The 25,417-nt window shown below is 52.4% G+C and overlaps 1 protein-coding gene across 1 annotated transcript in view; it reads left to right on the top strand.

Moving 5' to 3' along the window:
• CHCHD6 (coiled-coil-helix-coiled-coil-helix domain containing 6) overlaps window positions 1–25,417 on the top strand; it is a 196,842-nt gene that overhangs the window by 112,375 nt on the left and 59,050 nt on the right. Inside the window, exon 5 of the mRNA XM_039218532.1 lies at window positions 10,798–10,881. Coding sequence (XP_039074463.1) covers window positions 10,798–10,881 — 84 coding nt within the window. The remainder of the gene's footprint in view (window positions 1–10,797; window positions 10,882–25,417) is intronic.

Genomic DNA, 25,417 nt, shown 5'->3' with positions numbered 1-25,417 from the left:
CCTTGGACTCTTGGCACGTTATTTTTCTTACATATTGATGGAATTGATAGGCTAATTTTTGGGGGTTAAGGATTTTTACATCTCTTTTCTTAAGTAATGCTGGTCTGTAACTTTCTTTCCTTGTAATGCTCTTGTTTGGTTTGCTTTGATAATTACAATAGCCTCATAAAATGAGTTGAACAGCGTTCTCCCCTCTTTGCTGAAAAAGTCTCCTTGGAAATGGTATGATTTCTTCCTTAAATATTTGATAGATTTAATCAGTGAAGTCGTCTGGGCAGCAGAATTCTTTGAGGTAAATTTTTTTAATTTGCTTTGTTTTGTAAATCAAGGAAAATTATGCATTCTAAACTTATCATAGTTACATATATGCACTTTGTATATTTCTGTTAAAGCACTCATTACATTGTATTGGTTCTTTTGTAGTTAAACTTACTGAATCTGTAAGTTTATACTTTTTAACCCCTCTAAAAATTTTTCATTCATTGTTCTTCAGATAATTCGGGTATTTTCCTACTACCTACTTCCCTTTTCCCTTCCCCAGGAATCCGATTATAATATGTGTTACTGATTGATATTAAAATTGTTCCATTCCTGGGGCACCTGGGTGGCTTAGTCAGTTAAGCGTCCGACTTTCGCTTAGGTCATGATCTCGTGGTTCGTGGGTTCGAGCCCCGCGTCGGGCTCTGTGCTGACTGCCAGCTCAGAGCCTGGGGCTTATTTCAGAGTCTGTATCTTCCTTTCTCTCTGACCCTTCCCTGCTCACGCTCGCTCGCTGTCTCTCTCTCTCTCCTAGAAATAAATAAAAATATTTAAAAGAAAAAAAATAAAATAAAATTGTTCCATTGGTCACTGAGGTAGCACTCACTTTTTCAGGCTTTGCGTCCAAGAATTTTACATTTCAGCTTTCAAAATTCTCTGTGGTTCTTTTTATTAGTTTCCCGTCATCTCATTAGGTTCATATTTTCCTTTAAATCCTGGAAAGTATTTATTGTAGCTATTTTGAAGTCCTAATATGCTAATCCCATCATGTGTGTCATTTCCAAGTCTCTTCTTGAGTAATATGTTTAGTTTCTAAACATTCGAGGGTTTTCTAGACATCTTACCTTCTTAATTTCTGATTTAATAATTCTGTGATCATAATGGATACTTTGATTTCATCTGTTTAAGTCTCTTGCAGTCCAGGTAAGGTCTGTGCTCTTAGCTGTTCGATGTTCACTTAGGAATAATGTGTCTCTGGGGCGCCTGGGGGCTCAGTGGGTAAGCGTCCGACTTCGGCTCAGGTCATGATCCCACGGTGCGTGGGTTCGAGCCCCGCGTCGGGCTCTGTGCTGACGGCTCAGAGCCTGGAGCCTGTTTCGGATTCTGTGTCTCCTTCTCTTTCTGCCCCTCCCCCGCTCATGCTCTGTCTCATTCTGTCTCTCAAAAATAAGTAAATGTAAAAAAATTATTTAAAAAAAGGAATAATGTGTATCTGCAGTTGTTACATGGAATATTCTGTAAATGTCAGTTGGGTCATGTTGGGTGATAATATTGTTCATATCTCTGTTGATTTTTTTTTTTTTTTGGTCTAGTTCTATCAATGTTTTGAGAGAGGGATGTTAAAGTCTTCAATTGTGTGGATTTGCTTATATTTTTCTTTAGTCTATAAGGTTTTTATGTATTTGAGAGTTTTGTTATTAGGTGTGTACACACTTATAATTGTTATTTCTTCTTGAATAATTGTCTCCTTTATGATTATGAACTCCCCTCTCTCTGGTACCCTCTATTTGATATTGTAACGTAGCTACACCAGCTTTCTTGTAGTTATTATTTTTGTAGTCTTTTTCCCATCTTTTTTTTTTAATCTGTTTGTGTTTTTATATTTAAAATGTATTTTTTTGAATCAATAACATATAGTTAGGGTTTTGCCTTTCACTGGCGAGTATGGTAGGCAGAACAGTGGCTCCCTGAAGGTGTTCATTTCTTAGTCTCTAGATCCTATGAATATGGTCCTTTACATGGTTAAAAGGGACTTTACAGATGTGACTAAGTTAAGGATAGATGATGGGATGCTACCCAGTATTATCCAAGTGGATCCAATGTAATCTCGAGGGTCAAGAGGGATGTAGGAGAGAAAGTTAGAGAATGAGGTATGATGGAAGCAGAGGTCAGGGTGATGTGGAGTCATGAGCCAAGAGATGCAGGTAGCCTCTGGAAGCTGGAAAAGGCAAGGAAATTGATTCTTTTCTAGAGCATCCAGAAAGATACAACCCTGCCAACACCATGAGTTTAGCCAAGTAAGACTCATGTGATATTTCTGATCTCTAGAAATGTAAGAGAATAGATTTGTATTAAGCCACTAAGTTTTTGTTAATTTCTTACGCCAGCACACAGGAAATTAACATAGGGGGTTAAGTCTGTTTAACATGATTATTGAAATGATTGGATTTAAATGTACCATCTTGATACTTAATTTCTTTTTGTTCTATCTGTTCTTTGTTCCTCTGTTGCTACTTTTTTTTTTTTTTTTTTTAAGTAGGCTGCATACCCTTTGTGGTGCCCAGCATGGGGCTTGAACTCAAGACCCTGAGATCAAGACCTGAGCTGAGATCAAGAGTTGAATGCTTAACCAACCGAGCCACCCAGGCGCTCCTCTGTTGCTAGTTTCTTGTAGGTTTTTTGAGGGGGAGGGTGGAGATGAATCAGTATATTTTAAGAATTCCATTTTCTCCTCTCAATTGGCTTTTTGTGACCTTTTTTTGTTACCTTTTTAGAGGTCACTCTAGACATTGTTTTTTTAAACTTATGACACTCTATGTTCAAAAAATATTCCATTACTTCAGGAATTATTTAAGAACTTTAGAAAAGCGTCCTACTTGGGTTTTTCTGAGCTTCTTAGGTCTGTTATTTGTTGTTTTTAATTAATTTTGGAAAGTTCTTGGTCTTTATCTCTTCATGGTTTTGCACCATTTCCCCCTTGTCTTTGCAGGACTCCAATTCCATGTATGGTATATCATTTGATAGTGTCCTACATATCTTGAGGACTCTGTTCAATTTTCTTTCCTTCATGCTTTGTCTCTTTGTGTTTCAGTTTGGATAATTTCTAAAGACTTGTTTCTGAGCTCTGTCCAGTCTTCTGATAACCCTGTGATTTTATGCCTTACCATGCTAGAAATTCATTTTTAGCATTTCCATTGGGTTCTATTTTATAGTACTGGGTAGCGTCAGTGAAAATGGTGAAAGAAGGACCTCTGAAAATTCTCCCTTCCACGAAAGCAATGAAAATGCTCTATTTTTCCCCCCAGAACTTTGAAATAAAACCAAAGACTTGCACCAATCCAGGAGTATTTGTTCAAGGAAAATGGTGACTCTGTTAGGACAGTGAATTTTATGGAATTTTAAATGGTCTCGTTCCCATCCTCCGTTCCCCCACCTAAGCAGTAAACTTTGAAAACCAACAGCCCCAGTCACGGTAAAAGCTAGCAGCCTGGGAGCCACTGGACAGGGCACAGAAGTATTGGAGTTCTTCAAAGTCCCCTGCCTAGAAAGGGCATTATTTTTCCTGTCTGGTGGTTCCGGGGAGACCCCACATGCAAAGCTGACTCCACTTGACCTGACTCAGAGGTTGCTCAGTGGAAACAGCCTTTTTCTGGAAGGCATTTTTCAAAAACAATCAGAAACAATTGTTAAACATTATGACTGCTTGGGGTGCCCGGGTGTCTCAGTCGGTTGAGCGTCCGACTTTGGCTCAGGTCATAATCTTATGGTTCGTGGGTTCAAGCCCCGCATCGGGCTCTGTGCTGACAGCTAGCTCAGAGCCTGGAGCCTGTTTCAGATTCTGTGTTTCCCTCTGTCTCTGACCCTCACCTGCTCACACTGTCTCTCTCTCAGAAATAAATAGAACATTAAAAAAAAAAATAAAAACAAACCATTCTGACTGCTTGAGGGCGTGGATAACAGTTTGGGAAATCAGTAGGGTAACACAAAAGGTGAATAAAAGAAAAACTACCCACAGTAGCATCATGCTCAGTGGTGAAGATGTGAGAACTTTCCCCTTAATGAGGGACAAGGCAAGTACTGGAGGTCGTAGCTGCAGTAATCAGACAAGAAAAAGAAATAAAAGGTATCCAAGTCGGTAAAGAAGAAGTAAAATTTTCACTATTTGCAGATGACATGATACTCTATATAGAAAACCCTAGGGGCACTTGGTTGGCTCAGTCAGTAGGGCTTGTGTCTCTTGATCTCCGGTTTGTAAGTTCGAGTCCCACGTTGGGTGTAGAGATTCCTTAAAAAAAAAAAAAAAAGGCAAAACCAAAACAAACAAAACCTAAAGACTCCACCAAAAGCTACTAGAACTGACAAATGAATTCAGTAAGGTCACAGGATATAAAATCAATATACAGAAATCTGTTGTGTGTCTATAAACCAATAACGAAGCAGCAGAAAGAGAAATGAAGAAAACAGTCCCATTTGCAATTATATCAAAAATAATAAAATTCCTAGGAATAAACTTAACCAAAGAGGTAAAAAAAAATCTGTACTCTGAAAATATAAAACATTTATGAAAGAAACTCAAGATGACACAAAGAAATGGAAAGATATTTCATGGTCATGAATTGGGAGAACATTGTTCAAATGTCTGTAGTACCCAGTGTGATCTACACATTTAACATAATCCCCGTCAAAATACCACCAGTATTTTTTTTAAAGCTAGATACCAAGATGTTCAAAGAAGGTTTTGAAAAGCTTCAGCATATTCCTGGGAATCTAGAAGGTCAGATGAATGTGTAGGGCTGTGCACGGGAGATCTTCAAAAGGATTCATACCTGGACACATCATAAACCATCAAACACTAGAGTCAAAGAATCTTAAAAGTAGCAGGATAGAATCAATTTGTCACATGCAAGGAATCCTCAATAATATTAATAGCTTCTTTATTATCATAAATGATGGAGCCCAGATAGTGCCCATCTCCTTTTGAAAAGCATTATTTTCATGTGTGTGTGCGTGCGTGTGTTTACACTTGATTGAATGCTCAACCTTTTGTGTAAATAAATTAGTAGACCCTGTAGTATATATGCCATGCAGGGTTTTCTTTTGTTCTATAAGATCATTCGTATGGGGGCTCAAGTGTCTTATAATGTCATGTAGTTAGATTTTCTTCTTTCTTTTATCCAAAGTAAGAATCTTTTTAAGGGTGAGGTTGATCAGTTCATGTTCTGTATTAGTTATCTATTCCTAAATAAGAAACCCAAACTTAGTGGTGTAAACCAAGAAATACTTACTGACTCACAGAGTGTGGATCTGGGACCTGGGCACAGCTCACCTGGGTGCCCCCGTCTCGGGGCTGCAGCCTCGCTGGGGGGCTCGGCCGGGTGCCCCCGTCTCGGGGCTGCAGTCTCACCAGGGGGCTCGGCTCAGGGTGGCTCTGTGTCCATGCCCTTGTGCACCTGTTAGCAGGATTTCGTTCCTCACTGGCTGTTGGCCGGAGGCCTCCCTCGGTTCCTCACTGTGTGAGTGTCTCCATAGGACAACTCATGATACAGAAGCTTGCTTCTTCAGTGTGAGCGAGAGGGAGAGGGCGAGCAAGACAGAAATCACTGTCTTTTGCAGCTGGAAAGGGACATTCTATCACTTTTGCCATATTCTATTCATTTGAAAAAGTTTGTTACTAGGTGCAGCCCACACTTGAGGGTAGGGCATCACACAGAGACATGAGTGTCGGGACGTGGGATCATCGGGGACCATCTAAGAAGCTGTCGACCACATATTTGTTGTGATAGCTGACATACATATTTCTTTAATTTAATTTGGGATTTTTTGTTCACATCCTCTTCTCCTCCTCCCCCCCCCCCACCGTTTTCTCCTTATTGCCACATCTTGCTCCCCTCCCCCACCCTCCCTTACCTCTGCTCTAACATCCATCTTCCTCCTTCCTCTCCTTTCCCTCCCTTCTCTTCCTTCACCACCTCTTCCTCTGCCGTCCCTTTTGGGCTCTTCTTCTGAAATCGTTCTTGGAGTCTGTCAGTCTGTCTTCCAAGTTTTTCGGCTCCTCTTTCATACTTTTTATCTTTGTGTTTGGATCACATCACTGTGCTACATTCCAGTTTGCTTATTTCCGCTTTACTGCCCTCCACTTAGGGTTTGTCTTATCTATATTATTTTTTATTTTGAAGGAATTTAAGTTTGTAATATTTACCTGTTTGGGGGTTTTCCAGTTCCAGATTCATAATTTCTTCTTTTTCAATTAGAAGTTCATTTATCTTAAAACAATTTTTTAATGTTTATTTATTTTTGAGAGAGAGAGGGAGACAAGGCGAGTGGAGGAGGGTCAGAGAGAGAGGGAGACACAGAATCCAAAGCAGGCTCCAGGCTCTGAGCCGTCAATACAGAGCCCAACTCAGGGCTCAAACTCATGAACCATGAGATCATGACTTGAGCCAAAGTCACCCACCCAACCGGCTGAGCCACCCAGGTGCCCCAAGAAGTTCATTTATCTTTTGAGTATCTTAAACATGCATTTTAAAAATCCTTTATCAATTGAAGATTAGAGCACTGTCTGAATATTTGGTGATGTTAAGGAATTCGTTTGGGGGGTATACAATGGTACTGTGGTTAAGTGTAGGAAAAATAAAATTCCTTGTGTTTTAGAGAAGTATATTGAAGTATGTGCAGATGAAATGACCTGTTGTAAGAAATTTGGGGGTAGTGAGAGGGTGGGGGATTATAGGTAAAACACGATTTCTTTTAGTTTATAAATTTTTAAGCTTGGTGATGGCTATCTGGGGTTTTATTAAATTATTCAGTCTCATGTTTAAATTTTTGCATAATAAAAAGTTTGAGAAAATCCTTTGTTGTAAAGTCCCATAAAAGTCATTTCCTCTGGAGTGACTTCATATTCCAATTGCTCATTTTATTGGTAGCCTTTCTAAGCGTCGTATTTCTTCATGTATTTGGGATTTGGTTTGCAGGCTCATTAAAAAAATTTTTTTAAATGTTTATTTATTTTGAGAGAGAGAATGAGAGAGCGCACAGAAAAGGAGAGGGGCAGAGAGAGAGGGAGACACAGAATCCAAAGCAGGCTCCAGGCTCCGAGCTGTCAGCACAGAGCCCGACGCGGGGCTCGAACCCGCGAACTGTGAGATCATGGCCTGAGCCACAGTTGAACACTTACCTGACTGAGTTACCCAGGCGCCCCTGCAGGCTCATTGAGTAGAAAGTTTGATTTTTTTGTCTTGTTTTGCTTTGCTTTGCTTTGTTTCGGCTCCCATTTCCGTCTCTCCCCGCCTAGTATGTTTCTCATGGCCTACAGCTGCGCCTGGATGCAGGGGCAGGTGTGATTGTGACCTTCGTGGTGGTGCTAGTGGTGTGCCGCGCGGGGACCCGGCTAGGGGTGAGTGGACCCGAGCTGTGGCCTGTGGGCTGAACCTCAGCCCTGCAGGGGGGGCTTCAGGACCTTTTTTGGCATCAGCTTCTTGGTGTGGGAGAGCCCTGGGTTGCAGGTGGCAAGCCTGGCTCGGGTCCCCCGCCCGGTTGGGGCAGGCCTTGTTCTCTGCCTCTGCTGACTCCAGAGCCCGAGCCCAGCAGGCCTGCGGCTCCAGCCTCACCTGCTGCTTTGCATTCCTGCTCTGCTAGACGTTTTAATTTTGGTTTTGAACCTGGCCGTGCCTTTTTGGTCTCCTATTCTTATATTTGATCTGTTCTTACTATGTGTTTAGAGCAGGGAAGATGCATCAAAGTGTGAACTCACTGCACTCTCTTGACTGGAGGAAGTCCTTGACTAAATCACTGAAGATTCTTTTCAATTCCCCATTCAAAGCCTGTAATCCACCAAGTAGATCTTCATAATGGTGATATTTTGCCTTTGTATTGGAGACCGCGTACTTTACTCAGTATTTTTTTCTGAGAAGACAGGCTTGGAAATCTCCTTAGAGAAAATCACAACCCGCTACCCCACAAGTTACTCTGCCTGTGGCCTCCCCAGCATATTTCTCTCTCTAAAATTATCTCATTTCTCTGTGCACACATTTGTCTCTCCCACTGGGATCTAAGCTTCATGAGAACAGAGACTCTCATTTCCCTTTTGCATCCACAACCCCTTTGCGATAGTGTCTGTCACATGGTAGGCACTCAATAATGTTCTGATAAATTACCGGATCAGTCACTGAAACCTGCCCGGGCCTCCTCAATTCCACGGCCATGCTGCGAGGGGCCTGCGGCACGGCCTCTCGTGAGTGCTGGGAGGCACGCGTCGGCTGGAAGCAGCCATGGACAGCGACCAGTGTCTGACTCCCTCCTTCATTCATCAAAGCCAAGTGGGTCCCTGCCCCGGGCCAGGCACTGACAGCCCGGCGTTTGTACCGCGTGTGTTTTCCGCAGCCCTTTTCACATGTCACCTCCTCCTGTCCATTGTCCTTATAAATCCCAGGACGGGGTGGAGGAAGTGAGCTAGCCACGTTGCTGGCTCCCGGTGGTGGAGGCCAAGGCTTTGGACCAGGAAGGCCCTTCCTCTCGCTGAGCCTCCATTCCAGCGGGGCAGACAGACTGCTGGCTCTCTGAGCAGTTAGTCCCTTCCTCACTCGGCATCAGCTTCGCGGTGCTGCAGATTGACATGGCCATGAAAGGAGACCTCTGTGTCCTCAGTGGCTCCTCACGTGTGTGACCGGTCACTCTGTGGCCCGAGGAGGCCTCCATGTTGGGGAGCTTTGCCTGGAGCCTTAGCCCTGCATCCCACATCCGACCTAGATATCCGTCTGGTCCAGGCCCAGGAGCCAGAGCTGAGTGTTCTAGAGCCGCTGCCCAGAGGAGGCATCCTGAGGTGTGGGTGGGAGGGAGGGTCGACAGACACCTGCAGGGGCAGCCCCGCCTGCCCGCCCCCCCACCTGCCTGCCCCCCCGCGGGCCCCCTTCCCCCCCCCGCCCCGTAAGTGAATGGCGGCAGAAGAGCCTGTGGCAGTTTGCTTTCGGGTGTCCTCCAGGCTGGCAGGGACTGTTGGGGGCCCCGGGAGATACTCCCGTACTGGCTGCTTCATTGTGTCACGCCAGCTTTTCTGGCTGTACCCGGCCAGCCGATGCTCTGGGCCCCGGGGGCTGCGGTGGCCCAGCACCGCTTCATCGTGCGGGGTTCCTGGGACCCCGCCTCAGCGTCGGGCTTTGAGAAATCTGCGAGAAATCCTCAGCATTCAGTCTTCACTGTTTGTATTTAGCTTCTCTGAAGTGTTGGCATTCCACACGCATTCCAGAAGCCTTGGTATTTCAGTTATTCCCCAGCAGCCTCAGGAGCCAAGCTTCTACTCTGTTCTCCACCTCCAGGTGAGGGGGACATACCCAAGGAAAGGATCGCAAATGCTCCAGCTTGTGGGCCACTCAGTGGCGGAGCCCGCGGTGCAGTGCGACTCTCAGGGCTGAGCCCGTCGCCACGCCAAGCCAGCCGGCATTCCCCGGGGCGCGGCCAGGTCCTCCAAACCGGGACCTTTGCTCAGCTGCTGTCGCTGCCCTGTGGTCAGCTCCACGTTGCTGACCCCCTGCTGGGCTTTAGAACGTTCTCACGTCTGGGAGAAGCTTGCCGAGGAAATGGTCCCGGTCGGTGCTTTTGCACAGTTCACACCCATGCGCTGATGCCACAGCATGGTTTGCAGGAAGCAGCTCAGGATGCGGAGTCACCGCCGCCTCAGGTCCGTGGTTTCCTCTGTCGTTGACCGGCTGTGTGCTCTCGGGGTCGTGGTGATTAAGTGGCCCAGGAGCCCGAGGGTGCTGGAGCGCACTGGGTCCCTTACATGGGGCACATAGCCCGAGCGCGAGCCAGCCCTTTGGGGTTCTCGGATCTCGGGTGGGGCAGGCTGTGGGGCCTCGTGCCGCAGACGCCCTGAGAGGCGACACGGCCCTGGCTGTCCCCGGCAGGAGGAGATGGCCGTGATGCAGGTGTCCCTTGGTGGAGGCCTGCTGTGGCCCTGCCCACGGCTCTGAGGGCTTCCTCTGACCGTCGCCACGGTCCCGTGGGACAGGCACTTGTGTTGCAGATTTACGTATTGCACCCGAGGGAGCTCGAACTGGACCACCCAGCTGGCCAAGAGTGGGGCGGGTTCAGCCCCCGGTCGGCGGCTCCTGCGCTGTGACCTCGAGGGAGGGTCCTCGGCCATGTGCACCGGCAGTTCTATGTTCCGCCTCAGGTGGTGGAGGGAGCAGCCGTCCTCTCCGGCTCTAGGGCCCCGGGCTCCTGATACTGCTCACCTTTCAGACCCTGAGCCCCGAAGCAGGGCGTTGGCCTCGCCAGAAGAGGGGTGCTCTGGCACCCCGCCTCCGAGAGCTCGTGTGCGAGTCAGTGGCGTGGTCTGGTGCCGGCGGTGAGAACTCGGTGGCCAGGGCACAGCCCTGGCCCTTCCAGGCTATGTGGCCTTGAGGCAGCGCTGCTTGCGGTCAGGCGTCTACCTGCCGGGGCTCAAATCCCAGGTCCTGCCTCAGAGCTGTGGGCTGGGACAGTCACTTAGGCCCTTCATGTATTCACCTCCAGGGGCAGCGTAGCAACTCAGCCTCCCGTTTAGAGGTGCTGTGGGGGCCCCAGGGGAGGGTCTGGGGGAAGCACTTGGACTGGCAGCCGGCACATAGTCGGCACTCAGTACATGTTAGTGCTTGTCCTCTGGAAGGGCCGGAGCAGCGCCCACCCTGAAGTCCCGGGAGGAAACCCAGCACGGGGGGTGTCAGCGGTCCAGCGAAGCGCAGGTTTTCAAGTCCCCATCGCCGCTGCTTGCCCCCTTGGCTTCTCCCCACGGCTCAGCCCGGCTGCCGCCGGCTAACGTGGGCTTTGTTCTCTTCCAACCAGGCCAGGGAGCTGGAGAGCCGGGAGGCAGAGCTGAGGCGGCGGGACGCCTTCTACAGGGAGCAGCTGGGACGCATCGAGAAGAAGGTAAGGCCCACGGCAGCCGCCTTTGGGAGCCAGGTCCTGGGAGGCCCAGGGGATCACTCGCCCCCCCGTGACTGGCGCCGCTGCTGACACGCGCTCCCTCACCCCCAGCCCTTCTGCAAGGTGCATTCACAGAGACCAGCGGTGTTTAATCGGCCCGCGTTTGGTGAATGCGGCCGGCCGCGCCGTCGTTCAGCTCCAGAAAAACCTCTCTCCTGCCACAGGGCGGTGCTGGGCCCCAGCCTACCTCTCTCACTCGAGTTAAGCTGCACTGGATAAAAAGAATAATACCGTGAAGCCGTGCTGTACAAATATATTAAAGTTGTAATATTGATTTTCTCCTGGGAGTCGGGGAGATCAGAGTGCACCCTGACTACATGCTCCCCACTTTTCTGGGGATAAGCCTTTGAAATGAGCGAGATTCAAAGACCTCATCATTCCTCTGTTTGTTGCTAAAGCCTCCAGCGACTCTTGAAAATTCATTTGGTAACGTGCTTACTTTTGTGTGTGTGTAGGGGGGGCTTAATTAGTTGATCAGGACAGATTTTTCGAACGGCTTAAATCATGGCAGGGAGCTGGTTGGGAGGTTTAAACACGATATTCTTCCTCCTGCCGGAGACAGCGCGCCGGGCGACCTGAGCCGTCAGCTCACTGTAGGCAGATCTTCGAGAATCGTTGGTCACGGTTTGGAGCTTTGAAACTGACAGTTTGCTGGAGGGGCTTGATTTCCGTCGGGCTTTTCTCCTGTGGGTGGCACCCCGGGGCTGGCAGAGGCGCGGCCCCGTGGGGGCAGGACGCCCCTGTCACCCCTGCAGGGAGCGAAGGGGTGGCGGGAATTGTGACGCGGCCCCGAGGACCAGCGGAGGCTTCCTGGACAGCCGGCCCAGCGTGGGCGGTAGCTGTGCCGACCAGCGCTGTGACTGGGGGTCCTGCCGCGGCTCTGATGATCACCGTCGGCCGGACGTCCGTGAGCGCCGACTGTTTGTGTGATGTGTGCCGCTCCGCTCGCGTTTCCCCCTCAGGGTTCGGCTCCTGGAAACGTGCGCGTGTCTGCTGGGGCTGCAGGGCGGCCGCCTCTGTCTCCCATCTGCTTTCCCCGTGACGCTCTCCCTTCCCTTCCCATCCCCCCCGGGTTCCCCGCCCTCAGCCCCGTCTCTGCCCCCGAAAGGGAAGTAAATCCTGGACGCTCCCTTCCTCCTCGTCTGTTCTTCCCCACTCCTCCTGCAGTTCAGACTCGGTACTTACGCAGATGGGGGCTCTTTCTAATATGAGGTTTTCCTGCACGATTGCGAAGTTATCAGATGCTTCCAGAAGGAGGTGCAAAAACATGATCACCCGTCTGACTCTTAAACACTAGCATTTTGCTGGTGCTACTGTACAAGAGGAAAGCACCTCCCGTGCCCCGGGAACTAGAGATTTGGCTGGAGGTGGAAGAGGGGCGCCGGAGAAGGGGGAGCAAAGAGGCCCGATCCTAGGGCTTAATTGTACCCCTCTTGAGAAAGGCTTCCCATCTTCTCCGTGGATAATTTTATTCCCGTAATGGCTGGGAAGATGAAGAACTCAGCATCCGACAATCTTTTTTATTAGCTGTTGCTTTTATATAATTCTGCTTTCATTTGTCGAATACTCTCAGACCTTGACATTTTCAGCTTCTGCACACACAGCTCAAGGGCCTTCCAATCAGCAGGCTTCTTTCTTTTCTTTTCCCATTTCCTCTTAAGTTTAGAAATTGACGGTGGAAACCTGTTCAGGGGGGAAGCTTGGAGCAGCTGCTGACTCACCCTCGACCACCCAGCATTGTTGGGAGCGTGGTCCAGGGCCAGAGGAGGTTGGGATGGGGGGGACACAGAGGCCCCGGGCTCGTGGGGCGGGTTCGTGCTGTGTCCGCCGGCCTCTCGGCCGGAAGCCTGCTGCCCCTTCGCCTGCAGGACCCCGTTCTCTAGTGCTGGCCCGTTGTGACTGGCAAGTAGGGAAATCCTGCCCCGAATCCAGACTCCTTTTCAAGGAGGATGGGACGTCCCGACCCCTTTGTAGTGCAGTATTTATTCCCTAGACGATTATTCTTGAGTGTGGAAATCCTATTTTGTAGGGCTCCTATGCTTTCTAATCTTTCTGAGTAATTGTTCCTCACGCCCACACTGTGGGATCTAAGTGAGGAGTGTTTTTTCCTTTCATCACGGAGAGCAGTGAGCCGCTGGGGGTGCAGGGGTCTGGTGGGGGCCTCGGGGGCACCTGGAGGCCCGCCCTGGACGCGGTGTTCACACACAGTGGGGAAGTGGGCCATGTGCCCTCACCGTGGGCCTGGGCCCCCCCCGCAGCTCTGTGTCACTGCCCTGCGCAGTCACACTGTGCCTCCTCGCATCCCAGTCTCTTCATGTGTAGGATGGAGGTAGTGACGCCTCCCTCTGGCTGTTGATGGCAGCGTTAGAGGGGGTAACGTCTGAAAGGTGCTGGCATATGCTGGGTGCCTCTCTCTAGCGCACCATGGTGTTGGTTCTCTTCCGAGTCTTCCTGCTTCGGATCTGGATTTTTTTTTTTTTTTTTTTTAATTTCTGAGAGAGAGACAGTGTGAGCAGGGGAGGGTCAGAGAGAGGGAGACACAGAATCCGAAACAGGCTCCAGGCTCTGAGCTGTCAGCACAGAGCCCAATGCAGGGCTCGAACCCACGAACTGGGAGATCATGACCTGAGCCGAAGTTGGATGCTTAACCGACTGAGCCATCCAGGCGTCCCGAGGTTGATTTTATCATCGACGCTGGGCTGCTCTCTGGGGTGCAGAAGTCTCCTTCCTGGGCTTCACTGGGCTCTTCTCCGATGCCCACCACGGCCCCTGTCTGTCCTTCCCTAGGCAGAGGAGTAGGCGAGGCTCTGTGCAAAGCAGCATGGAGACCACGTGCTGCTCATGCCTGGGTGTCTCCCACGTGCCCGACAGTGTCAGGAGGGCCATTTTCCATGTCCAGGAAGGTGAAGCCGTCCACCACCTCTAGTTGCGCTGCTGAACCTGCTGCCACCTTGTCCGGCCTCCCGGAGCCTTTGCTCAGCTGCCCGTCTGGTTTCCGGTGGGAAATGGTGCTGGCTGTGGGCTTCACCTGTGCTCCACCTGGTTTCACTTACCTCGGGGCTAAGGGTGACCTGGGTCCCGTGAGACCCAGCCCGTCTGCTGTCTTCTGGTGGAAGTCTGCATGCGGGTGGCTCTGAAGGAGACCTGACGGCCACTGAGCTGATGGCCCTGGCTGGCCGCAGGTGCGTCCCCTGCCCTCTGCCACGGGGCCAGGCGCCGGTGAGTGGGGAGCAAGCTGGTGACGGAGTCCTCCTTCCACCTCAGGAACTCACCAGCCTTCTGACTCTGAGCAAGCGATTTAAGTTCTACAGCCTCAGCTTTCTTACCTTCGAAACGGGAATTTTAAGGCCAACCTGCCGGTTGTTTGGAGGTCGAGCGGTCATCTGCGTACGGGTGTCTGACGTTCCAAGTGTCCCATTCTCTTTCACGTCGTTTCTGTCCCTTGTCTCCTCTTTAGTAAATGCGCAGCCGTCCGTTAATCCCACATTTGTTGAGTTCTGCGAAGCGTCCAGGGCCGGCCCTGGAGGCTGTCGCTCCCACCTCACGACATCACGGCGGGCACGGCTCGGGAGGGAGGGACACGCGGAGGACGGGGGCCGCACACGGGAGGGTGCCGAGAGCCGGCCTCCCGCGACCAGGCCTGCCGGGTGGGGAGGGCGTCTGGGGGTCCAGCTTCGCAGCCGGAGGCAGGGAGAGAGGCCAGACCTGCAGAATGGGAGTGTGCTCCCCGCGTCCAGGCCCTTCCCCCAGGATGTAGGTCTCCGATCCTGCTCCCGCCGGGCACACCCATGTCCCTTCTCTGGCTTTCTTTTCATAAGGAGCCGCTACCCCGTGATCCTGCCAAGCCGGCGGCTCTCTCCGTGACAGCACTAAACAGCCCCCTGCCTGGGGTCCCCGGGGGTGTCGGGGTCTGTTCAGGAAAATGGGAGCTGCTCTAGGGTGCAAGAGGAAGAGGAGTTAAGTATGGAGAATTCTGCTGCTTTACGTGGCATGTCCTGGTCGGGGACATGTGGAAAAGGCCCGGCCTCACACGTGTCGAGGAAACGCAGTTATGGCCACGAGGCACACTCAGCACGGCTGACACGGGAGCGCGTGCTGGCCGGGCTGCGGGTGACCCAAGCCCTCCCGCGACTGGCAGCGCCGTTCGCTGGCGAAGCCACCTTGGAAAGCTCTCATCCATCGTCCGCTAAAGCTGAACACAGGCACACCCTGGCACCTGGCAGTCCTGTGCCCCACGGAAGCGTGTCCACGGGTTCCACGAAAAACCAAGCAAAAACTGTAGAACGATCATGGCAGAGTCCTCCACGATCACTCCAGGCTGTCACCAGGGGGACAGGTCAGTCGCAGTGGTCGTCGCAGCGGGAGCCCGGGCAGGCCTGTGACCCAGCATGCTGTGGCCACGGCCGCGACGCTGGTGAGCCTCAGCCAGACACGACTCAGAGGGGCCACCCCGGGAGCACGAAGATGTTGGGCGGACCTGTTACGTGGAGTTCGATCACCGCGGAACTCGTCTGGTGTCCGGAGGCAGGCACTTGGTTCCCTTTGGGGGGAGTGGTGAGGAAGAGGCCATGTGGGGGGCTTGTGCAGTGGGGTAAAGCTCCCTTCCTTGATGTGGGTGCTGGTTCGCAGGGGGGTTCGACTGTGCGAATTTATCAGGCTGTGCTGGGAGGTTTTGCACCTTTCTGCTAGTACTTCTACTTCATACAAAGTCCGATGCAGCGGAGGAGGGCAGGCCTCCCCCCTACCCGCCGCACGTTCCTAGGCCCTGCGTCCACGTGTTTTCTAGCACTTGCCACGCCGTCTCGTGGCTGTTTCCACTTCTAGACTGTGAAGGTCCAGAAGCAAATCCCTCACTGGTCTGATTCATCAGGGTTGACTCATCCCCAAGGGCCGGGGATGCAGCGTTTGGCATGGAAGGGGTGCCTAGCGGATGTTTGCAGCAAGAACGCGAGGAAAGTGTGTATGCGCAGGCAGGAAACGGGGACGCGGTGCAGGGTCTGGGCCGGGCTTCTGGGCGGAAGCTGTGTTTGGAGAATGAGCCGAATGGAGTGGGCAGCCGCAGGGCGGGGCATGAAGAGGGTGGGGCTCTGGACGGAGGCCACATGACGGTGGGCAGTGGGCAGGAAAACTGTTCAAAGAGGTTAGGGTCACATCATGAAGGACCCCGGATGAGTGGCTCACGGTGTGGCCTTCCACTAGGACAGCACTGGGAGTTCCTGAAGAGCTGTCGCTGGAGAAAGACTTGAGCTTGAATGTCCGGAAGAGTAATGGTGCCATTAAGAGAAAGAGAAGAAATTCAAGTGAGCCAGGACGCTTGGGGAAGGTCGTGAGTTTAATTCTAGACCTGCACATGCGAAGTGGAGAGGGGCAGCGGATGATTGAAGGTGTCAGACGTGGAGTTCTGTGTCCCACAAGATGACGGCCACCGCGATGTCATGAGCATCTGCTCTGTGCCAGGCTCTCTTACATAAATTATCGCTAATCCTCGCAGCAACCCTGCAAGGTGGATTATATTATACATTTTATAAATGAAGAAACTGGGAATCAGGTTAAATGAGCTGTCAGAAGCCATGTAGCTGATGGATGGAGTCAGAGCGCTGAAGTCTCTGCTGTTCCCACCATGCCAGGCAGCCTCTCACATCAGCTTGGAAGAAAAGTTCCAGAGAGTGTGGTCAATGGTGCCAGATGCTGTGGGCCAGGGAGGGCTGGAGGCGGGGCCTGCGGATCGCATTGTGAAGGACTCGTGAGTTATGCAGAATGTGCCTTTCCGGGCGTTGCCGTGGGAACTGAAGCTGCGCTCCCCGTGGGGTAGGGGCCGTGGTGGATGCAGGAAGTGCAGGAAACAGGTGTAGGCCACGCTTCCAAGAAGTTTCCTCAAAGACAACATGGGTGGTTTGAGAGTCAGTGACTCCATCACACTTCTGGGAGGAGGAGAATTCAGAGCGTGTCCCTGAGGGGTGCGGGGGAAGCCGGGTCCCAAAGGGGGTTGGAGGGCGTGTGGCGGGAAGGGCTGCCTCCCCTCCGTGTTCTCAGAGGAGTGGCCCCGTGACTCCGGGGTGGAGGGACTGCCAGCCGCGTGGTGAGCGAGCAGTGCGTCTTGTTGGGAGAGCTCTTGACTGCCTAGCTCTCCGAGAGGCCAGCGGGCACTTCTCTGGAATGTGGGGAGGCTTGCTTCGTGTCAGCCTCTACCTCAGCATCAGAGAGTCAGAGAAGGGCGCAGCACTTAGGAGGCAAGACTGAGGCCCGCCAGGTGCTCCCCGTGTGACATCCACGCGCAGAGAAGCTGCCAGTCACTGGGGATGCGGAGGAGGGAACAGGTAACAGTGACCTGCAAACAGTGCGGCAAGAAATCGGCCCGTGTGGGGAAGGCGCCCAGCCCCCTGGTCATTGTGGAGAGCAGCCCTTTACCCGCGGAGCTGACTGCGCTGGGCCCAGAGGGCTTTTGAAGATTGATGCGTCCAGAAGTTCTGCCCCAGGTGGCTAAAAAATACCTGCATGCTGGTTACCCAGCTAGCGCCGCTTTCTGGTAATGGTACCAGCATGAAAATGGCCATTTTGTGTGTTCTCAACAGCGTGCTGGAAATGATACGTGAAAGAACCTACTGCCTGGAGATTTAGGACAGCGTTTCTAAGCAAGAACGGGCTTTTTATACCTGTGCTGGTGGGACCCAGGTCCTTTGAAGAGGAGACAAAGAAACTGAGAACCATTGATCCAGTCCAATTATTTTCACAGATAAGAAAAGGTCCCCAAGGCAGCTCCGTGGTTTGAGAATCCCTTGGTGTGCCTGTAAGCACTGGGTGTTCGATCCGGAGGGACCTGGGTTTGAATTACAGTTTCACCACCTACTGGCTTTGTAGGTATGACTAGCTCCCGTAAGCCCTTGAGCCCTGGGGGTCTTCATCTTTACAATGGGGACAGTAAGCAGTTACATTTTCAAGGTAATAAGGGACATGACAGAGAACTTGGTCCATTGTAGTGCGTTGTACCGTAAACGGTACCTGCCATTACTGCTGACCGGCCAGGTCTGGTAACGTAACTGCTGGTGCTCGCATCGTTGCCCAGAGGACACAGAGCTGATTAGTAGTGCAGCCACATTGTGTTGGTTTGGGTTCCTGGAAACACTGTCCATTAGTCTTAGTTTTCCACCACTGGGGGAGAGTGGGGCGCGATCCCGGGCTCTGGGGGTCGATGCTGTTCAGTCTTGGGTTCTGCTACCACCATCATCACCGGCACCATCACCCCTGCTGCGGCCACCACGTCCGCCGCCCCGCCCACCGCGGCCGCCACACTGCCGCCGCGTCCCACATTCCCCGCGTCGGCCCTGTGCATTGCTGAGGGCCTGTTTCTCTCCCCCACAGTCTCCTCTTTGCAGCAAGTCCCTCTTACCGCACACTAACCTGTGGGCTGAGGAGGGAGCAGAGACTACGCCTGTGGACACGCGCGCAGAGGGGCCATGGCCTTCCTGGGCCTTGGGGCTGCCTTCCCTGACATAGACGTCTGTGCGGGGGGCCCTGCAGAGCGGGTTCTCAGCTCCTTTGCCCGGGGACAGTGTCTCACTGAGGTCACTTGGGTTTGGTGGGGGCGGGGGGGGGGTTGATCCCAGATGGAAGCGAGGAAGCTCAGAGAGCTGACGGGACGGAACCGGGTTTCACAGCCATTCAGCTCTGGGTTCAAGAGTTAGCCAGGTCTTCCTGAGTCCGCATTCATGAAACGGGAAGAGTACTAACCTCTAGGGGAGTTTTGAGAATCCCGTGAATTGACGGAGCACTGCTAACAAAGTGGCTTTCGGTCCCCGAAGCCGGCTTTCCGAGCCACCATTTGCTGCGTGTCCCCCACATGCAGAGCGCTGGCTGAGCACGTTACCTGAGTTGCCTCCTTTGACCTGCTCAGTGACCCAGTGAGCTGAGCAATAACCTGACACGGGTCTCATGTGAACCCTTGCCGTCTGAGTGCAAGGCGGGTCCCAGGCGCGTCACACGCTAATCCATCACATCCGCAGGGCAGTCCCACGGGGCAGGGACTGGTAGCGTGCCCATTTTATAGGTAAAGACACAAGCTTTGAAATTGGCCGTAGCTGTCCCGTGACTGGTTTGGGGTCACAGCAGTCGGCCTGCTGTCCACGGGCGCAGACGGGGATCAGTGTTCATCAGTCGGCCACGCTGGTCAGCTGCCCAGAGTACCGTTTGACTATAAAAATGACCCACGATGGAATTTTCACTAAGCAGAACAGTGAATAGTACTCTTATAGTACAGTGAACCTCTCTGTTCCTGTCCCCCGAACTTAACAATTTTGCCACATTTGCTCATATTTACTTCTTTTTTCTTGTTTTCCTTGCTTTGAAGCAAATCCCGGTGACCGTGATATTTCCCTCTACAGGCTTCAGTACGCATCTTTGAAAAATATGGACGTTTTCTTCTATAACTACAATATTGTCCGCTCGCCTCGGAGAATTAACACTGATTTCCCTGGTTGCCTCAAAAATATCCTTTTCTCAGGGTTTTTGTTTGTGTTTGTTGCTAGTATAAGTCAGGGTCCGCCAAGAGTTCCCTCCTTACACCTTATTGGTTCTTAGGCTTCTAAGTCTTTTGTCACACAAAAGAGACACTACCCCCACTTTTTTTAATGTTTTCTTTATTTCTGAGACAGAGAGGCAGTGTGAGCAGGGGAGGGGCAGAGAGAGGGAGACACAGAATCTGAAACAGGCTCCAGGCTCTGAGCTGTCAGCACAGAGCCCGACGCGGGGCTCGAACCTACGAATTGTGAGATCACGACCTGAGCCGAAGTTAGACACTTAACTGACTGAGCCCCCCAGGTGCCCCATTACCCCCTTTTTTATGCCAGCGATTTGTTGCAAAAACTCCAGGTTTGTACTCCCATCTTTCTCCTTCGTGGTGTTGAACCTGGTCTGCAGTGGAAGAGCCAACTGCATACCTCGTTAGGAGGGGCGAAACGATCACGCGGGAAGAAGGGCTAACCTCAGGGGCTTAGTCGCTGTTCGCGGCCGTGGGTTTATGTCACTGCCCCCATTAGCGTTGCTAGGGTCCTTTTAAGCTTGGGCTCAGTCGGTCTCTCCTCTCGAAGTGGTTTCTGCGCCGTTGCTGCAGCAGCTGCATTAACATGCCGCACTTCCTGCGCCGCATTATCGTCTGTTGTTTTTCCCGCAACGCATTTCGTCTCCTAAATAGGTCCTTACGGCTTGAAGAGCCACAAATGCCTGTCCATCGTGTGTGCAGGCTGCCACCTATCCCTGCTGGAAAAGACCCATTAAACAAATAATTTTAATTAAATAGGCACATGGCGTCTCCCTTTCCTTTCCTTCCCGGCTCTTCCCTTACCAGCTTCGGTCAGCTCCCTCTGGCTGGCCTTGCCCGCAGCCCTTGGCCGTGGGGGCGGCGGGATGCTGCAAGCAGAACGTGAGCTTGCCCTTTGGTGTCGCCCGCTGGTGCTCTGCCGTCCCACTGCGCTGGCGACCAAGCCTGTCCTGGGTACTGAACTCGGAGCTCCCGTTCTTTTGTCTCCCCGCCACAGTGGCGGCCCCTGGCCAATCTCTCTCTTGAACTGAAACCGTCACCTCCCCACAGTGTCCTTTGTGTCAGACGCTTACCTATGATCTGGAGTCTCCTTGTTGCAGGAGGCCCGTTTCTGACGTCTGCCAGCGACTCCCTGATGCGTTCGCAAGGAGGCTGGGCCCCCTCAGCTCGGCCTGCAGGCCTCTGTGGTCTGGGACTTGGCTGTGTGTGCACCCGGCATGCTCTCCGGCCGCGTGGCCTCTCCCCTGACACTCGGGTCGCCCAGGGGGCCCTCCCTGACCCTTGCGTGCTGCTCCTTCTGTGCAGGGCTGCCACCTAAGCTGACGTACCGTTTTGTCCCCAGAGCAAGCTCAGCGCCTGATGGACATAGATGTGTGACACGGTGGCTCAGCAGTCAGGAGAGGTGACAGCCCGGAGCAGTCTGCAGTGCTTTGGGCTGGGGGCCTGGAGGTAGGAGGCCGTGGTCCTCAGAGCAGAACTGCTTGGTGCTTGGTGCCAGCAGGGGAGCCAGAACACTCTGCCTTGCTGTGTTGCATCATGGGAGTGCCCCGGTCATCTGCTTGGAGCCAGTCCAGCTGTGGGGAGCCTTATCTTTTTTTTTTTTTTTTTTAATGCTTTATTTATTTCTAGGAGAGAGAAAGAGAGACAGCGTGAGCAGGGGAGGGTCAGAGAGAGAGGGAGTCACAGACTCTGAAACAGGCTCCAGGCTCTGAGCTGGCAGTCAGCACAGAGCCCGACGCGGGGATCGAACCCACGAACCCCGAGATCATGACCTAAGCGAAAGTCGGACACTTAACCGACTAAGCCACCCAGGCGCCCCTGGGGAGCCTTATCTTTTACAAGACTGCTCACGCTTGTTTCTTAAGTAGCACCTGTTCATGGTCGAGAAACCAAAAATGTCAGGTGAGCCCAAAGAACAAAGCTAAATTTGCCACATCAGCCGCTGCCCCTGCAGAGAGGTAACCCCTGTTAGCGTCTTGGTGGACACTGCCCACAGCGGTTTCTCTTACGGCGATATTGGTCATGTTGGGGTACAGTCAGCCCTCGAGCAATATGGCTTTGAACTGCACGCGTTCACTTAGCACACAGATTTTTTAGTGTATAGGACTGTAAACGTATTTTCCTTACGCTTTTCTTAATATTTTCTTTTCAGTAGCTTACGCTACTGTAAGGATGCAACATATGCTGCCTTAGAACATATAAAATGTGTGCTAATCGACTGTTATCAGTAACGCTCTTAGCAGTTAAGTTTTGGGGTAGTCAAATCAACTCTGCAGAGGAGGGGGGCATCACTACCCTTCACCCTTTCGCGGTTCGGGGATCAGTTGTGTCTGCAAAAACAGGAACACAACCGGAATGCTGATTGGTAGCATTTTAAAACTCCATCCATTAGGAACCATTTTTCAACATCAAATCTAGTTCATCGACACTTAGTTGCGTACTACTTCTTCTTACGAATGTGCCACAGTCTACTCCTCCGTCATCTGCTGTTTCCCATCACTGCACTGTCACGTCGCCTTCGGCTGATAACACGGGGACGGTGTTCTCTGACCATCTCCACAGCTGCCTGGAGCCAGTTATTTTCTTAGGGGAAAACATTTCTATGTCGAATTGCAGGTCCTGGGCCATAGATGGTGTCCGTCCTTCAGGCTTGGGGCTCCGCCCCCCCAGATGGCCATGGTGCCATGGAGCCCGTCACAGCTCCCGCTTCCATCAGCAGCGCGTGGTGGCGGCGGCATCCCCGCCTTTCAGCAACGTTGTGGGATCAGCATTATCTATGATCCCATCTTCCTGTTAGGTGGACATTTAGGGTTCAGACTTTCACAATTATTTTAACGGAGGCATCCAAATTTCCCTTCAGAAATATATACCCACAAAATGGTTTGAGAATCTCCCCTCCCCCCTCCACACACATCTCTACCATCACAGCCCTTTATCAGCCTAAATTTTTCTATTTCTTTAATTATGAATATGGCCGAGCCTCTTTTCATAAGCTTGTTGGCCTCTTTTAAAAAAAAAACTTTTTTAAGTTTATTTTTGAGAGAAACAGAGCATGAATGGGGGACGGGCAGAGAAAGAGGGAGCCACAGAATCTGAAGCGGGATCCAGGCTCTGAGCTGTCAGCACAGAGCCCGACGTGGGGCCCGAACCCACCAACCGTGAGATCATGACCTGAGCTGAAGTCGGACGCTCAACCGACTGAGCCACCCAGGCGCCCCGTTTGTTGACCTCATATTTCTCTTTTTGAGAACTGCTTCTTCATAGAATTTTTTGATTTTCCTATTAGGTGGTAAACTTAAAAGCTCTCCCTTCCCCATTGTCAATAGTTTTCAAGTTTGTGAGTTTGATGGGCAAAAAATTGGCCATTTGGATGGGTGCATTGTTTTACTGCTAACTAAGGGATGGTGCTCATTGCTGCAAGAAAGCCTGTTTTGGCACGGTCATCGCTGCCGAGGCCCGGCCTGAAGGGCTCTTACTTGATGCGAGATGTTTTCCGTTGTCTCCTCAACTGATGGTTAGGTGGCCTCGGGCTGGACGTTGCACGTTGGCAAAACGCAGGATCAGGGCTCACCCCCGGGTCTGACTCCTCACCTCAGCTCTTGCTGACTGTGCGCCCGGAGGCAAATGGGTTCACTCTCGCCAGCCCGGGTTCCTCTTCGTCCCGTTTGTAGCCGCAGCCTGTTGGGTTGCGGCTGAGGACTGCCTCGGACGACACGTGACCATGCCTGTCACGGCGCGTGCGGGTGCTCGCCGTGCTCCCCCCTCCTCCGACGGTCCGTGCCGTTGGTGGACAGCTGTGGCTGTGCACTACCCTGGAGTGTGTCCGGCGTCCGGGTGTGCCGAGGCCACGAGCCGGAGCAGCAGTGTGGTGGAGCTGGCCGTGTGCGCCAGGGCGGTGAGGGCCAGTCCCCCCGCCTCAGTGAACTGTCACCCGGTTCTCAGGCTTTCCTCCTGGGGCGGCGGGGGGGGGAAGGTCCAGCGGCTCTCCTTCTGGTAGGTTTCAGCCTGCCCTGCCCCTGCGGGCCCCGGAACTGGAGCCAGCGGGCACGGGGGGGGGGGGGGGGGGGGGGGGGGGAGGGATGGGGCGGTGCCATCGCCCGGGGGTGTTCCCCTGGGACGCCGCCTGTGCTGCCTTGGGCTCACCTCCCTTAGGCTCACCTCCCTTGGGCTTGGCTCCCTGGGCTCGGCTCCCTTGGGTCTGTGTGTGCTGCTGGGAAGCCACACCACCTTGTTCTGCATGCAGGTGGCCGGTGGTTTGGGACCCAGGACCAAGACCTCGACCCTGTCCCTGTTAATTTTCATCTAATTGGAGTGGACGGGGCCTTTCTTAGCTTTTGAGATGTGTGTTTATCCTCTCACCCATACAACATACTGCGTCACCCTCCGAACTTCATGTCGTCAGCAGATGTGATCAGTACACTGACACTCCTGCCTTTAGTCACAGATAATGATGCTGAGTTGGAAGATGCCACACTCTGTGGTCAGCCGTCTGTCCTCACGCTCTAGCTTTCCGGAGTGGGATGCTACTCCAGGTCCCTTCTGCTCCTGGGTCCTCCCACGGGTGCAGCATGGGACAGAATCTCACTGGCTGTGCGGTGTCCCCGTCACTCCGGGCGGTGTCCCCGTCATTCTAGGCAGTGCCCCCCATGGCTTTACGACGCGAGTGTGGAAGTGTGTCTGGATGGCTTGTTTCCACCAGCCTGGGCTTCCTTCTGGTGGCCACCACGTCCGTCTCTGGGCACTCAGGCCGTAGACTTCTCTCAGGGATCTGCGTCTGGCTCACCAATCGGTAGTTTGCAAAAATCCACCTTTTCTCCCCTTTGCTAAATTGGACATTGTCTCGTCTTGGGCCTCTTCTCATTTTCTCTGAGTTCCGAGATTGCCAGCAGCGAGCATGTCTCTTCTGTAAGTTAATTCAGAGCCGAGATGTGATTCATCTGGATCAGGAGATTTGAATTCATTTAGTGTGACTGGATGTTCTCACAGTCTCGTCCCCGTCTCGCGTTTCAATTCCCTCATATCAGTGTTTGATTCACCCTTTTCAGCCTGAAGATTGTTCTCCTTGATAGAAAGTGGGAGTTTATAGTTCTTTCTCTCCGTCATCTGTTAACTGAACACCTTTCACCCCAATATGGGCCTTCCTGTTCCTATCGCTCCCGATCCAATTTTAAAAGCCCTTTTTCTGTCCTGAGCATTTTCCGAACGGCGCAGCTCGCCTGGGCCTCAGCCTCCCTGGCCTTGTTCTTACAGGCCGGGCCCTTCCTCGGGGTTCCCAGTGGGCCCTGCGCCCTCCCTGCCCTGCCAGGCGCCGTGGCCCCACGGCTCACAGCTCTCGGGGGACAGCAGGGGACGTGTAGTGACTCAGGTGCGTTCGCCTGAGGACAGCGTCAGTCCCTTTCCCCTTTACTGAGATCGTTCGTGATTCTGTTTCTCAGAAATGAGTTTTGAAGGCTCCTATCTCTGTCCCTAGAGACCGGTGGCTTGTGACGGGGGTGATCTTGTCCTCCAGAGGACACGTGGTGATGCCTAGGCACGTGGCCTGTCAGGACTGGGGGAGGTGCCGTTGGCATCGGTGGGTGCACGGCCTCGTTGTCCCCCAAGGTGACAAGTACAGATTTCCCCGGGGGGGAGGGGCCTTCGTCTGGGCGGGGCCCGCAGCTTCAGCACGTCAGGGAGCACACGGGGTGCTTCTGATGTGGGTGCTTCATAGGCCTCCATTTGAGAAGCCCTGTTTCAGGTTTTGGCTAAGAGCCTGGAATTCATTAGAATCTTTCTTCCCGGTGGGAGGGCGCCAGGCGCTCCCGTGTTTAGGCCCTCCTCCCTTTTTGGAGCTGTTAGGGACCCTGAGATGGCACGGGGCCTCCTCTCTGGGGGCTGGACTCAGGGCCATCACCTTGTTTCCTTGGAGAACACAGGCCTTGATCCCTGAGTTAAACCTAGGGGCCA

This window comes from Hyaena hyaena, unplaced genomic scaffold, assembly GCF_003009895.1.
Source record: "Hyaena hyaena isolate Hyena2069 unplaced genomic scaffold, ASM300989v1 scaffold_775, whole genome shotgun sequence".
Taxonomy (NCBI): Eukaryota; Metazoa; Chordata; class Mammalia; order Carnivora; family Hyaenidae; genus Hyaena; species Hyaena hyaena.
This window is presented reverse-complemented; position numbering and strand designations above follow the sequence as displayed.